This window comes from Mauremys mutica, chromosome 17, assembly GCF_020497125.1.
Source record: "Mauremys mutica isolate MM-2020 ecotype Southern chromosome 17, ASM2049712v1, whole genome shotgun sequence".
Taxonomy (NCBI): Eukaryota; Metazoa; Chordata; order Testudines; family Geoemydidae; genus Mauremys; species Mauremys mutica.
Window position 1 is genome coordinate 9,159,239 of NC_059088.1, and position 15,731 is coordinate 9,174,969.

General features: G+C 49.2%; 1 protein-coding gene across 2 annotated transcripts; it reads left to right on the forward strand.

The window, feature by feature from the left end:
- Positions 1–604: 604 nt before the first annotated feature.
- On the forward strand, positions 605–15,334 carry LOC123351802 (phospholipase A2 inhibitor and Ly6/PLAUR domain-containing protein-like). 2 transcript variants are annotated; one of them, XM_044991446.1, is made up of 5 exons: positions 605–991; positions 2,887–3,009; positions 4,224–4,382; positions 12,418–12,558; positions 13,847–15,334. In XM_044991446.1, the coding sequence occupies exons 1-5, from the start codon at positions 838–840 to the stop codon at positions 14,077–14,079; spliced, it is 810 nt and encodes a 269-aa protein (XP_044847381.1). In that variant the 5' UTR covers positions 605–837; the 3' UTR covers positions 14,080–15,334. The 2 variants fall into 2 exon arrangements, with proteins under 2 accessions (XP_044847381.1, XP_044847380.1); XM_044991445.1 differs by lacking the exon at positions 605–991 and adding an exon at positions 1,951–2,374.
- Positions 15,335–15,731: the final 397 nt, after the last annotated feature.

Below are 15,731 nucleotides of genomic sequence, written 5' to 3' on the forward strand. Positions count from 1 at the left end.
AGTGTTTCCTGATATCCAACCTAGACCTCCCCCACTGCAACTTGAGACCATTACTCCTTGTTCTGTCATCTGCCACCACTGAGAACAGTCGAGATCCATCCTCTTTGGAACCCCCTTTCAGGTAGTTGAAAGCAGCTATCAAATCCCCCCTCACTCTTCTCTTCTGCAGACTAAACAAGCCCAGTTCCCTCAGCCTCTCCTCATAAGTCATGTGCTCCAGCCCCCTAATCATTTTTGTTGCCCTCCGCTGGACTCTCACCAATTTGTCCACATCCTTTCTGTAGTGGGGGGTCCAAAATTGGACGCAATACTCCAGATGAGGCTTCACCAATGTCGAATAGAGGGGAATGATCATGTCCCTCGATCTGCTGGCAATGCCCCTACTTATACAGCCCAAGATGCTGTTGGCCTTCTTGGAAACAAGGACGCACTGCTGACGCATATCCATATTGTGCTGCATTGTTTCAGTACAAAAGAAATTCTAGACAAAGCATCCTGAAAAAAAGGAAACGTTCTGTCTGGACATTTCCAGAATTAAATGTTTTGGTTTTTTTCAACTCAAAGTGTCCTTTTGTTTCAAAATTGACGGCAATTTGTATTTTAAACCAATTTTAAAATATTAAATGCTTGAAAATGAAACAAAACCATTTTTGTTTGGCTTTTCAGTTGGACAGGAAATTGGGCCAACTCAAAACAATTCTCCTCCCCCCCCCTCCGATCTTTTAGTAATCTTTTTGCCAGTGAACCAAAGATCTGTTATTTGTGCAGCTCTGTGGCCTGGTGCTCCACCCTGCCCCGAATCTTGGCTGTTATTCCCTTTCCTTCCTCATTTCACTCATGACTCTCTCCTCCTCCCCCCCGGCAGCGCTCGCTGTGTCAGCCGTGAGAAGCGCCGTTCAGCTCCGAGCCCAGCCCCGTGGGCCTCCCAGCACCAGGATGGTTTCCTTCATCCTCTGCCTGCTCCCTGCTCTCCTAGCTACGAGTGCACAAGGTGAGTCACTCGCTGCTGTGGCCAGGTAACCCCCCCTGGACTTGGACACCCCACGGATCCCCAGTCAGGGGAACATCCAGCATGTGCAGGGAGGGGGGATTAGCTCTGGGTGGGGTACAGGGCCCTGTCTACACTACGGCTACTGTAGCCGCTTAGCCACAGCGCTGTAGCTGGGCCAGCAGAGCTCTGTAGTGGAGGCGCTGCCTGTCCCAATGGATGGGATTTTCCATCCTTCTAGGAACTCCCCTCCCCGAGTGACGGTAGCCGAGCCCAGGGAAGCATTCGCCTGTCGACCTGCATCTACTCCAGGGGTTAGACTGGTCTAGCGGTGGTGCTCAGGGTGTGGATTTTCACACTCACCCCACCCTGAGTGCCACAGCCATATCACCCTAACTGGTTAGTGTCGCCCAGGCCTGAGGGACACCGTTACTGGACACTGCCCTGAATTCTTATTCCCACAAAGGCCCCTCTGCACTGCTTTGGCAGCAGAAAGGAGACTTAATATGGGAACAAATGACACTGCTTGGGGATTGAGTGTAGCCTGGAATCAGGCCGACAATTTCCAGTAGCAGAGGGCTCTCCAGCCGAGCAAACAGAGGCAGAATGAGCTCCAATGGCTGGGAGTTGAATATAAACAAATCCCAGCTGGAATAAACCCTGGCAAAAGCTTTTCAAGAAGGGGGTGGGGTGGGCGGGTTCTCCATCCCTTGGTCTCTGTACATTGAGATTGGACATTCTTCTAAAAGATCGGCTCTAGCTCAGCCATCAGATGTGGGCTGCATGGCAGAATGGCTGGGTGAGATTCTCTGGCTTGGGTGATGCAGGAGCTCAGACTAGATCAGCATCAAAGCCTGAAAATCTAAATCTCTCTAAAAGAAAAGGTGCGAAGCTGCTGCACTTACACAGCTTGTGTGCAGGGTGCTGTACATAAGGACTAAAGGGCAGAGATCAGTCCCCACACGGCTAGGGGCCAAGACACTGGCTTCTGCACCCCAGCCCTTTCCGTCAGACCCCTCTGCTGGCCGGCTGGCAGCCCGGAGAGCCTGGCTGCTTTCACCTCAATGGCATTTCTCTGCTTCTGTGCAACAGGCTAACGTCTGAATCCTGCATCCGACCAATTCCAATAATCCGGCATCACTAGGAGAACCCTATTGATTTTAGGGAAAGTGAGAGAACCGGAAGAGGGAAATCGGGGACAGACAGAGCCGTTGGGTCTGGCCAACCCAGCCACTTTCAGCCCCCTCTGTGACTGTGTGTAGGTCACAGAGCCGGCTGGTGATGACAATGACACCTTCCAGTTCATCAACAGCGTCCCAGTGCAGCGTCCCCATGGAGCTTAACATGTTACACCCTGAGCAGCTGATCTCCCAGACAGAAATATGGGTGATGATGGGAGGAGAATGGAGGGTCCTGGTCTGGGGGATGGGGATTGGGGGGCACACAGAGCCCCTGGCATGAGGTAGGATGTGTGTGTGGGGGGGAGGAGCTAGCCAGGCATCCCTGCAGTGGAAGGGGATGGGAGGGGCATGTGAGGAGTCTGTGAGGGCCACGGGGGGGCTGCCAGGAGCCCCGGGCCGTGCAATGGACTCAGCCAATGCACGCTGCAAAGCGAGCGACTCTCCAGTACTGTGAAAACCTGCACAACGGGAGCCACATCTGGGGTGGGCGGGGCTTATTTTGTGGGTGGAGCATCATCCCCTTCACCCGTCCCCAGTCTGAGCCCCAGGTACCGGTGGCCCAGGGGCCGAAAGTGTGCAATTGCTGAGTGTCGCCGAGGAAATTGGGTCCATTAGCCCCACGGCTGGTTTGGAGCAGAGGGGGAAGATTGGGGCTAAGGGAGGTGACACTGTTATGCCCCAGTAAGAAGGAAACACTTGTTCTCGTTCTTTCTCCAGCGTCAACCCTGACATGCAAAACCTGCGCTGGTTCAGCGGATGCCTGCCGTGCTGCTCAAGGGACCTGCACAGTGGACAAGGCTATAGGTGGCTGCTATTCGATGGCAGAAGAAATTACACAGGGTAGGTGATATTGCCGTCAACCCAGGCACATCCTACCCTGCAGTCTGTCACCATCTCACCTCATTGCTAAGCCCAACCCCAACACAGTCCATTAACAAACACGGTCACCCAGCACAGAGCACTCAGTTTGGGCTCGATGCTTGATTTGTTCAGGCAACATTATGGTGTTTCCTGACTCCTGGAGTCAGTTGCAAATCTCCCATTGACTTCAGGGCAGCCAGGATTTCAACCCTTGTGCTTTATTTATTTATTTTTATTCACTGAGTTTCCTGCTCCACAACGGATGTCAAAAAGCAAAGTGAAAATGGCCATTCTGAATCATGTTAAGAACAGGAAATTGGCACTGAGATTCCTTGTACACTGCTGGGCTCCCAATGTCCTTTCTGAGCAGCTAGTCTCAGGCTGGAGCCCTGCATAACACATTTTCCCCCTTGCTTGGGATGCAAATTCAAGATGGTTTTTGCCCTTTTGACTTAAAATGATTCCAAACCTTCCCCGTGTTCAGCTCCCTGAGCTCTTCAGGCTGGCGGATTTCACTAGTTTCCGTCATTTCTCAACGTTTGCCCTTTGGAATTGAAAACCTGAGTTACAGACCTGGCTTTGTTCATCCTCCCATTGGATTAAAGAGATTTAAGACTCCTTCCATTTACCCTGTAAGAAGGATGCATAGCACAGCTTTAACATACTCTGTCATTATCTATCTATCTTTGATCACACTCAGGAAATTTTCCCAGCACAGTCAGAAATGGGTTTATTAAAACTTTCCCCCCACTCGAGATACGGCTTCACTGCAGAGTTAATGTGAGCTGTGACCCGGGGTTTAGCCCTAGTTCCCCCACCCCTACCTCCCACAAAGAAACCCTTTAACCTCCACCACTCGATTGAGGCACCCGTCAGTGAACGTTTGTTCCCCGGGTAGGTTCTGGCAGACGGGGACCACGTCGCCCCTGAACCGTCTCTGTGTTCAGCTCCACGGATCGAGCTCCTGGCGTCTCTCGTGCTAGGGCAGGTTTTCTAACCCTTCAGTCGTCCTCACGGCTCTTCTCTGCCATTGACCAACCTCCTTCCTGAACGGTGGGGCCCAGAACCGGGCACAGGCTCCCAGCAGCGTCGCCCCAGGGCCAGACACGGAGGTAAAATAACCTCCCTGCTCCTCCTCCAGGTTCCCCTCCCAGCCTCTCAGCTCTGTTCTTTGTTTTCTTTCTTTACAACAGGTGGGATAAGGAGCACGGGCTTCTCCAGTGGCTGTTTAGATGACTATAATGTTGGCATAAAAGGCCCCGTCACTGTCACTGTTGGGAGTGACACACATCTGTGGATCAACACCTCCCTGTGCAACACAGACAATAACTGTAACTCGGCTGTACCGGAAGGTAGGTTATGGATCTGTTTTACTGGCCCCATTTAAGGGCTTGTCACCAAAACAATTAGGCAGCAATGAGCCGGGGTGTTTGTCACTGTGCCTCTGTGGGTCACAACGGAGAATACCAAATTCAGGACAGGCTGCTGGGGAAAGGGCAGACACACCCCAAAACTGGTGGCTATTCTTCCATGAGATATACCAAACCAGCAACCAAAGTAAACTTCTGTCTCACCGCACCGGCTAACAAGAAGTCAGCAATGCAGCCTCCTTAAGTCCTTGTATCACCACCAAAAACACTAGACTTAAAGATGAGTGGTTATTGAAAACCAATTTTATCAAACAAAAGGGTTCTTCTAATCCCAAAGGACCAGCCACATACCCAGGTCACTGTATAACTCAGATCTTACACGATAGTCATGCTGGTGCCAATCCTTTAGTATCTAAAGTAGGGCTGTCAAGTGATTAAAAAAGTAATTGCAATTAATCACACTGTTAAACAATAATAGAATGCCATTTATTTAAAAATTGTGGATGTTTTCTACATTTTCAAATATATTTATTTCAATAATAACACAGAATACAAGCAGCAAAAAATCCTGTGGCACCTTATAGACTAACAGACGTTTTGGAGCATGAGTGAATACCCACTTTGTCGAAAGCTCATGCTCCAAAACGTCTGTTAATTTATAAGGTGCCATAGGATTCTTTGCTGCTTTTACAGATCCAGACTAACATGGCTACCCCTCTGATACTTGACAGAATACAAGGTGTACAGTGCTCAGTTTATATTTATTTTTGATTACAAGTATTTGCACTGTAAAAATACCAAAAGAAATATTATTTTTCAATTCACCTAATACAAGTACTGTAGTGCAATCTCTTTATCATGAAAGTTGAACTTACTAATGTAGAATTATGTACAAAAAACACCTGCTTTAAAAAATAAAACAATATAAAACTTTAGAGCCTACAAGTCCACTCAGTCCTATTTCTTGTTCAGCCAATCACTCAGACACACAAGTTTGTTTACATTTGCAGGAGAGAATGCTGCCAGCTTCTTGTTCACAATGGCACCTGAAAGTGAGAACAGGCGTTTGCATGGCACTGTTGTAGCCAGCGTCGCAAGATATTTACGTGCTAGATGCGCTAAAGATTCATATACCTCTTCATGCTTCAACCACCATTCCAGAGGACACGCATCCATGCAGATGACATGTTCTGCTCGATAAGGATCCAAAGCAGAGTGGACCAGCACATGTTCATTTTCATTATCTGAGTCAGATGCCACCAGCAGAAGGTTGATTTTTCTTTTTTGGTGGTTCAGGTTCTGTAGTTTCCTCATCAGAGTGTTGCTCTTTTAAGACTTCTGAAAGCATGCTCCTCACCTCCTTCCTCTCAGATTTTGGAAGGCACTTCAGATTCTTAAACCTTGGGACGAATGCTGTAGCTGTCTTTAGAAATCTCACACTGGTACCTTTGCGTTTTGTGAAATCTGCACTGAAAGTGTTCTTGAAATGAACATGTGCTGGGTCATCTGAGACTGCTATAACAGGAAATATATGGCAGAATGCAGGTAAAACAGAACAGGGGACATACAATTCTCTCCCAAGGAGTTCAGTCACAAATTTAATTAACACATTATTTTAACAAGTGTCATCAGCATGGAAGCATGTCCTCTGGAATGGTGGCCAAAGCATGAAGGAGCATACACATATTTAGCATATCTGGCACATAAATACCTTGCAGTGCCAGCTACACAAGTGCCATGCAAATGCCTGTTCTCACTTTCTGGTGACATTGTAAATAGGAAGCGGGCAGCATTATCTCCCGTAAACATAAAGAAACTTGTTTGTCTTAGCAATTTGCTGAACAAGAAGTAGGACTGAGTGGACTTGTAGGCTCCGAAGTTTTACATTGTTTTGTTTTTGAGTGCAGTTATCTAACAAGAAAAAAATCAATATTTGTAAGTTGCACTTTCACTATAAAAAGATTGCCCTACAGTATGTGTATGAGGTGAATTGAAAAATACTATTTCTTTTGTTTATCATTTTTACAGTGCAAATATTTGTAATTAAAAATAATATACAATTTGATTTCAATTATAACACAGAATACAATATATATTAAAATGTAGAAAAACATTCAAAATATTTAATAAAATTCACTTGGTATTCTATTGTTTAACAGGGCTATTAAAACTGCAATGAATCACGATTAATTTTTTAACTTGTGATTTAATTTTTTTGAGTTAATCAGATGAGTTCACTGTGATTAATCGACAGCCCTAATCTAAAGGTTTATTTATAATGTGGAAGGAAGAAAGATGAGAGTTAAAATTGGTTAAAGGAATCAATTCCATACAATAATTGCAAAGTTCTTGGATCAGACTTGCAGCAGTGATGGAATAAACTGCTGGCTTAAGTCTCTGGTTGCTTCCAAATCATTGGAAGATCCTCAGTCTCTTGGTCAGATGCTCCCATTAGTGTAAATTCATAGTCTAGAGGTTTGAGCAGGAAAGAGGCAAAATGGAGAATGTTTCCAGGGCCTTTTATAGCTTCTGCCAAGCGAAGGGAAACCCTTTGTTTTAGTTTGTGGAAAATTACAGGTAACAAGATGGTGTTTGGAGTCACATGGGCAAGTCACATGTCCATGCATGATTCACTTAGTCACAGTAGAGGCCACCCCCCCATACTTTTTCACAGGAAAGTCCATTAAGTGTTGTGATAAATTGGGGGAGGGGGAAAGCTCCCGTTTGTGGACACCTAGCCAGCTAGTAGCTATAAAATCCTTCTTAGTAGCTGTTCTCTACTTGCTCTACCTGTCAAGGGTTAAAAAGTCTCACTGCTACGCATAGGTAAAAGGAAGGGAGTTGGCACCTGGCCAAAAGAGCCAATGGGAAGGCTCGAACTTTTTAAAATTAACTCCCCCTTGGTCGGTCTGTCTGTCTGATCTCTCAGCTGGGAAGATAGAGCAGCAAGGTATGCTGTAAGCTCGGGCCAGGTATAAAAATCATCAGCAGCATACCTAGAAACTGCTCCTTTGAAACCCCAGATATGTAAGAAGATCAGGAATGTCTAGTTAGACGCGAGCAGATTTAATTCTTCATTTTGGGCTTGTGGATTCCTTTGTGCTAACCCCAGGTGGTTTTGGTTTGTCTTTGTTTACTTGTAACCTTTAAGCTGGACTCCAAGAAAGTCATTTTTGGTGTTTAATTCCTAACAGCCTGAGTTTCTAGATGTGGTTTCATTCTTTTTTCAGTAAAATGTACCCTTTTAAGAACGTGATTAGATTTCTGTTTCTGAGGAGGTAAAGAGGCTGCAAATGTTAATCAGCTGATACAACAGCTGAGCTTCCCTTTCCTTTTGTTTTTCTTTCTTGGCTGCCCCAAGGGAGGGGTGGAAAAGCTGAGGGGCCTCAGAAAATATTGTCCCAAGTGAGGTTTTTTCTGGATTGGCAAAAGGCAGTTTTTCACTTGGGTAGTGGCAGCATTACCATGGCCAGTATTAATTTCTGGAGTCCTTGCAGGCCCCACCTTCTGCACTCGACGTGCCAGAGTGGGGAATCAGCCTTGACAAGTGTAGATAGTGTCTTCCATTGAGAGCTCAGTGTTCTTTGATGGACCATTCAACGTGAACAGTTCCTTCACAATGTGCTGGCTAAACACCTTGTTGGTGTTTCCACAGGAGCAAACATTTGAAATACAGGTACATAGTTAAAACAACGAGGAGTCCTTGTGGCAGCTTAGAGACTAACAAATTTATTTGGGCACAAGCTTTCGTGGGATATAACCCACTTCATCAGATGCGTGGAGTGAAAGATACAGTAAGCAGGTATAAATATACAGCCCATGGAAAGATGGGAGTTGCCCTACCAAGTGGGGGATCAGTGTTAATGAGGCCAATCCAATCATGGTGGATGTGGCCCATTCCTAACAGTTGACAAGAAGGTGTGAACAACGAGGAGGCACCTTAGAAGGGGTGAGTATCAACAGAGGGAAAATTACTTTTTGTAGTGACCCAGCCACTCCCAGTCTTTATTCAGGCCTAGTTTGATGGTGTCAAGTTTGTAAATTAATTCCAGCTCTGCAGTTTCACGTTGGAGTCTGTTTTTGAAGTTGTTTTGTTGAAGAATGGCCACTATTAAGTCTGTTATTGAGTGTCCAGGGAGATTGAAGTGTCTCCTACTGGTTTTTGAATGTTACAATTCTTGATGTCTGATTTGTGTCCATTTATTCTTTTGCGTACAGACTGTCCAGTTTGGCCAGTGTACGTGGCAGAAGGGCATTGCTGGCATGTGATGGCATATATCACAATGGTAGATGTGCTGGTGAATGAGCCCCGGATGGTGTGAATGATGTGGTTAGGTCTCGTGATGGTGTCCCTTGAATAGATATGCAGACAGAGTTGGCAACAGGGTTTGTTGCAGGGATTGGCTCCTGGGTTAGTGTTTCTGTTGTGTGGTGTGTAGTTGCTGATGAGTATTTGCTTCAGGTTGGGGGGCTGTCTGTAAGCGAGGACTGGCCTGTCTCCCAAGGTCTGTGAGAGTGAGGGATCATCCTCCAGTATAGGTTGTAGATCCTAGACGATGTGCTGGAGAGGTTTTAGTTGGGAGACAGGCCAGTCCTCACTGTATTTTAAAGAAGCCTTATTGAGGACACAGGAACAAACCATCCTGAAGTTTAGAAAGAATAGCAAATATGGCAGGCGACCAGCTTGGCTTAACAGTGAAATCTTTGAGCTTAAACACAAAAAGGAAGCTTACAAGGAGTTGAAACTTAGATGACTAGGGAGGAATATAAAAATATTGCTTGAGCATGCAGGGGTGTAACCACGAAGGCCAAAGCACAATGGGAGTTGCAGCTAGCAAGAGATATGAAGGGTAACAAGAAGGGTTTCTGCAGGTACATTAGCAACAAGAAGAAGGTCAGGGAACATGTGGGCCCCTTACTGAATGGGGGAGGCAACCTAGTGACAGAGGATGTGGAAAAAGCTGAAGTACTCAATGCTTTTTTTTGCCTTGGTCTTCACAGACAAGGTCAACTCCTAGACTGCTGCACTGGGCAGCACAGCATGGGGAGGAGGTTAGCAGCCCTCAGTGGTGAAAGAACAGGTTAAGGACTATTTAGAAAAGCTGGACATGCACAAGTCCATGAGTCCAGATCTAACACATCCAAGGGTGCTGAGGGAGTTGGCTGATGTGATTGCAGAGCCATTGGCCACTATCTTTGAAAACTCGTGGCAATCAGGGGAGGTCCCAGATGATTGGAAAAAGGCAAATGTAGTGCCCATCCTTAAAAAGGGAAGAAGGAGAACCTGGGGAACTACAGACCAGCCAGTCTCACTTCAGTCCCCGGCAAATTCATGGAGCAGGTCCCCAAGGAATCCATTTTGAGCCTCTTAGAGGAGAGGAAAGTGATCAGGAACAGTCAGCATGGATTCACCAAGGGCAAGTCATGCCTGACTAACCTGATTGCCTTCTATGAGGAGATAACCGGCTCTGTGGATATGGGGAAAGTTCTGGACGTGATATATCTGGACTGTAGCAAAGCTTTTGATATGGTCTCCCACAGTATTCTTGTCAGCAAGTTAAAGAAGAATGGGCTGGATGAATGGACTATAAGGTGGATAGAAAGCTGGCTAGATCATTGGGCTCAATGGGTAGCGATCAATGGCTCAATGTTTAGCTGGCAGCCAGTATCAAGTGGAGTGCCCCAAGGGTTGGTCCTGGGGCCAGTTTTGTTTAACTTCTTCTTTAGTGATCTGGAGGATGGGATGGATTGCACCGTCAGCAAGTTCGTGGATGACACTAAGCTGGGGGGGAGAGGTAGATATGCTGGAGGGTAGGGATAGGGTCCAGAGTGACCTAGACAAATTAGAGGATTGGGCCAAGAGAAACCTGATGAGGTTCAACAAGGACAAGTGCAGAGTCCTGCACTTAGGACGGAAGAATCCCATGTACTGTTACAGACTAGGGACCGAATGGCTAGGCAGCAGTTCTGCAGATAAGGACCTAGGGGTTACAGTGGGCGAGAAGCTGGATATGAGTCAGCAGTGTGCCCTTGTTGCCAAGAAGGCTAACGGCATTTTGCGCTGGATAAGTAGGGGCATTGCCAGCAGATCGAGGGATGTGATTATTTCCCTCTATTCGGCATTGGTGAGGCCTCATCTGGAGTCCTGTGTCCAGTTTTGGGCCCCACACTACAAGAAGGATCATAGAATCATAGAATCACAGAATCTCAGGGTTGGAAGGGACCTCAGGAGGTATCTAGTCCAACCCCCTGCTCAAAGCAGGACCAAACCCAACTAAATCATCCCAGCCAGGGCTTTGCCAAGCCTGACCTTAAAAACCTCTAAGGAAGGAGATTCCACCACCTCCCTAGGTAACCCATTCCAGTTCTTCACCACCCTACTAGTGAAAAAGTAGGACAAATTGGAGAGAGTCCAGCGGAGGGCAACAAAAATGATCAGAGGGCTGCAGCATATGACTTACGAGGAGAGGCTGAGGGAACTGGAATTGTTTAGTCTGCAGAAGAGAAGAATGAGGGGGGATTTGATAGCTGCTTTCAACTACCTGAAGGGGGGTTCCAAAGAGGATGGAGCTCGGCTGTTCTCAGTGGTGGCAGATGACAGAACAAGGAACAATGGTCTCAAGTTGCAGTGGGAGAGGTCTAGGTTGGATATTAGGAAACACTATTTCCCTAGGAGGGTGGTGAAGCACTGGAATGGGTTACCTAGGGAGGTGGTGAAATCTCCTTCTTTAGAGGTTTTTAAGGTCAGGCTTGACAAAGCCCTGGCTGGGATGATTTAGTTGGGAATTGGTCCTGCTTTGAGCAGGGGGTTGGACTAGATACCTCCTGAGGTCCCTTCCCACTCTGATATTCTGTGATTCTAAGATGACTGGAAACCGGGTTCGGAGCCCTGGGGCTGTTCATTGCCGGCCAGTCTATTCCCATGGGCCCTTGTGTGAATAATTCAAAACCGCCTGTTTGGCCATTTCCCCAAACAATGTGATTTCCTGTCGCTTTCAGCATTTGAAGCAGTGAGTGATCCCAGCTGTGACATCGCTGGCATCACAGAGCTGTGTGTGTGTGTGGGGGAACACACACGGGTGGGATATCGGCACCCAGGGGCCCAGCTTGCTCCGGGTGGGTGGGCAGGGATAGCGGGAGGAGGGGTTGCCTTGGATAGCAAAGGTGTCTGCACCTGCTCGGAGGCTGAGATGGGAATAGGAGACGGACTCACTGGAAATCTCTGGGTAGGGATAAAAGGGGAAAAATCAAGGAGGGGCGCCATGGTGGGGTCGGCTACAGACTGGCTAGCTGGGAAAAAGAGATGAGTGAGGCTTTTTTTAAACAATTAACAAAATCATGCAAAGCCCAGGATGTGGTGCTGATTGGGGACTTCAGCCACCCAGAGATTTGTTGGGAAAATAACACAGCCAGGCAGATTGTCCAACAGGTTCATGGAATTCGTTGGGGACAACATTTTTATTGCAATCTTCCCTTCCTTGCCATGGATTCAGGGCACCCATCATGTCCCCCTTCCCTCATTCCCCCACATATCAGGTCTGTGTATATGCCTCCTTCACCCAATTTCCCCCACCCCCCCACACACTATCCTCCTTTCTGTCTGGGAGATCGGTCATTCTGGGTGTCACTGTGTTACACCCCTGGGGACGTTGGGCAGAGCGGAGATGGGGTGTCAGTGGGGCCATTGAACGGGTGTTTGATCTGAGACAATCGCAGAGGTGGCTGGGCTGATCAGATGTCGGGGTGTGTGTGTGTGGGGGTGTGTGTGTGTGTGCGCGCGCGGGTGGGTGGGCAGGAGAGGGGGGTCCGATTTCTCTCAAAGAGGAGCAAGCTTCTGGCCCTGGGTGCCTAGAAAATGCCCCAAAATTCTGGAACCGATCCGCTGCCAGGGTCAGAGGTTGCCGTGTGACAGACGGATGCTGTCGGGCTGGGGGTAGGGACCTTTAAATGCTCAGGCAATGCAGGGCAGCGAGGTTTAACCCACCCGGTAATCATGTCTCTCTCTCTCGGTTCTCAGTGCCCACGGGGAGCACCACCTTGAACGGGCTGCAGTGCCCAACCTGCTTGTCTCTGAGCACCGATACCTGTGACAGCCACATCGCCCCTTGTACAGGGGACGAGACCTATTGCATCGATTTCGCTGGGACGATACGGAGAGGTAAATGCTGCCAGCTGGCCGCAGTGCAGGAGCTGCCCCGGGAATCTCACATCTCAGGAACTCCCCAAAGGGCTGGTGAAACCTAGGGCCAGTCTACACTGCGCCATTGTACCGCATCTGGTGAAGACGCTCTGTGCTGACGGGAGAGAGCTCTGCTGTCCGCACAATAAATCCAGCTCCGCGAGCGGCAGTGGGGATGTCAGCAGGAAATGGGCACCGGATGGCTTAACTTGCCACGTCCTTCAGCGATGTTTCTTCACACCCCTGAGTGACTTCCTGACCCAAGCTGTAGTGTAGACAGGCCCCTAGAGTCTCCCAGACCCGCGGGCTGTGCTGAGCCCTTGGGTGGTCGGGAGCCGCCAAGAGGGATTTTGGCCTGAGGGAAGGAGTGAGGAATTAGGAAGTTTTCCCTTCCAGACCAGCTCCCCCCTCCCAGCGATGCCGCCCTGCCCCTGGAGTTATGACAACACAGTACTTGCCATGGGAAGGGTTGTCATGTCAATGATGCAGAGCTGGGGAGAGAACCCAGGAGTCCTGCTCCCAGCCTCTCCCTGCTCTAACCACTAGACCCCACCCCCTGTATGTTTAAGAGGGAGCTAAGCTATTGCTCAGTGCGGAAGCTCCTGTTCTCAGTGTGTGTCCAGGACTCCCAGCGCTTTGGGGTGTTTATAAAATAACTGAACTGAACCCGGTCGGGGCTGCAGGGGACGGTGAAAGCTGCGCCTGGGCCATTCACTTTTCACCACGGGCCTGGCCCCCTTCCCCTCCTCTTCTTCCTGAGATCCTGCCACCCGGCCAGGCTGGAAACTGGAGCCTGAGCAGCTGTGGGGTGCTGTGCACCCTCCATCTGCCCTGGGCAGGGGACCCAGAGGGCAGGGACTCGGGCTGGGGGCTGCTCTCAGTCCCCCCACCCTGGGCAGGTGGAGAGGCCCAGGGTCCCCAGCCCTGCAACGGCTTCCGGCTTGGCTGGGGGGCAGGGCCTCTAGGGGATGAGGAGAGGTGGGGCGGGACCATGGAGGGGGCAGGGAAGGAGCCGCCCCCGGAGATCAGCTGGTTCCAAACTCCAGCTTCAGTCTCATGTGGAGCTGCAGAAAGGGGCGCGGGGGAGGCAGGAGGGGACCAGACGCCCGCTCTGCCATGGCTGGTTACAGCGAGAGCAGGGAGAGCACCGGGGGGTGGGAACGAGAGGCAGAGGTGGGAACCGCTGGATGGTGGAGACAGAGGTTATGGAGGCAGAGAAGGAACCAGAGCTGCCACCACCTAATAACAGGCTGGTTTTCTCCCTCAGATTCATCTACTTCACCATTTGCTGCAAAAAGCTGTGCTACTGCGTCCATAAAAAAGATTAAAGTTGGATTCATCTTCGTTTCTGCACTCTCCACGATACGGTTCACCAAGGCGATCTCCAAACCTGCGGAGAAAACCCCCCCCAGTGGGGCCAGCCCGGCTCTGGGGAGATTCTCCTTTGCCCTCTACCTGCCTGGCCTGACTGGGCTGCTGCTGGTGAAGCTGCTCTACTGACCCCCGCCCGGCACGGCCCACGCAGCACCTGATTCCTGCGCATTGCAGCCCGAGCTCTGAATCGAACGTTAATTCTATTGATTATTCACAAATTCCCAGTGATCACTGGGAGGTCTGACAGGTTCTGGGCCCTAGATCCGTCCCAGTGTTGTTAAAATTGCTGTTCAGTTGGGAACCCCGATGGGGCTGGTCGCAGCCCTCGCACTGTAAGAACATTCTGCGTTTGTAATCATGGATCACACATTTAGCAGAGTCCCAAAGGCTCCAGCCCAGGAAGGGGCACAGCGGTAACACAGAATGTCCATCTGAACCGCCCTGTTCTCGCACCGCCCCTTGCGGAACAACCGGAAATGTTAGTCATTATCTTCCTCCTCACCGTCACCTTCCTCCTCATCACCCGGGGCCGTGATCCAGGCACCCCCCCTAAAGGCTACATCTCGCCCACCTCCGTACAGGCTGGGGTACGACTTTTATAATGTTACACTGACACCACTGTGCCTAATGCCTGTTCAGTAGGGGCTTCTCCCCTCCTCCTTATCTGTATCTCCTCATCCTGCCGATGTCGGGGTCCCTTCTCCTGTAGGTTAGGATGTTACTGATCTCAGCTTATTCTCAGACACGTCAATTCCTTGCCATGGCCGGCTTGTGCTGAGACATCTGCAGACGTTCCCGTCCTACAATATCCCAAAGCCGGGGTTAGCTCACGTCCCTGTGGCTGGCTGGTGTCGTTATGGAGAAACCTCCCCTTTAAACACTCTGTTCCCAGGTCCCCCAAACGTAGGGGCGAGTTGTGATAAGTAAAGTTGGGGGCAAGCAGCTCCCTTTGATGGACACCCAGCCAGCCAGTTAGCTGTAAAATCCCTCTTGGTGGCTGTTCTTAACTTGCTTTACCTGTAAAGGGTTAAAAAGTCCCCCAGGTAAAGAAAAGGAAGTGGGCACCTGACCAAAAGAGCCAGTGGGAAGGTAGAACTTTATAAAAGGGGGAAAGAAACTTTCCCTTTGTCTGTTGTTCTCTGTGGGCTGCGGGGACAGGAGCAGCCATGCTATAAGCAGCAATGCTGGGTAAGCTTTGAACCAGGTATGAAACTTTATTTTCCCTGCCTAGCAGGGCTCATTGGGACAGGGAATGTCCAGGTGGACGCGATCAGGTTATTTCTTTATTTTGGCTTGTGGACTCCTCTGTGCTAACCCCAGGTGCTTCTGTTTGCTTGTAACCTTTAAGCTGAACCCCAAGAAGCTATTCCGGGTGCTTGGTTTTTGGAATTGCTCTTTTAAAAACTAGCAGAAGCCGAAGTTCCAGGTTTATTTTCTTTCTTTTTGATTTGAATAAAATTGACCTGTTTAAAGAACAGGATTGGAGTTTCGGTGTTGTAACAGGTCTGTGCACATGCTGTTTGATTAGCTGGTGGCAACCATTAATTTCCTTTGTTTTCTTTCTCAGCTCTTCCCGAGGAGGGTGTTGAGAGAGCTCGAGGGTGCCACACAGGGAGGAATTCCCAAGTGCTCCTTCCTGGGTCCAAGGGGTTTTTTGCATTGGGTAGTGGCAGCGTTTACCAAGCCAAGGTCAGAGAGAAGCTGTAACCTGGGGAGTTTAATACCAGCCAGGAGTGGCCAGTACTGATGTTTAGAATCCTTGTGGGCCCCCCCTTCCA

Excerpts from the sequence above, each read along its gene's own strand:
- LOC123351802 (XM_044991446.1), top strand. The coding sequence starts at position 838 with ATGACTCTCTCCTCCTCCCCCCCGGCAGCGCTCGCTGTGTCAGCCGTG. Across the intron at positions 992-2,886 it reads CCTAGCTACGAGTGCACAAG|CGTCAACCCTGACATGCAAA; the intron begins GTGAGTCACTCG and ends TTCTTTCTCCAG. Across the intron at positions 4,383-12,417 it reads TAACTCGGCTGTACCGGAAG|TGCCCACGGGGAGCACCACC; the intron begins GTAGGTTATGGA and ends CTCGGTTCTCAG.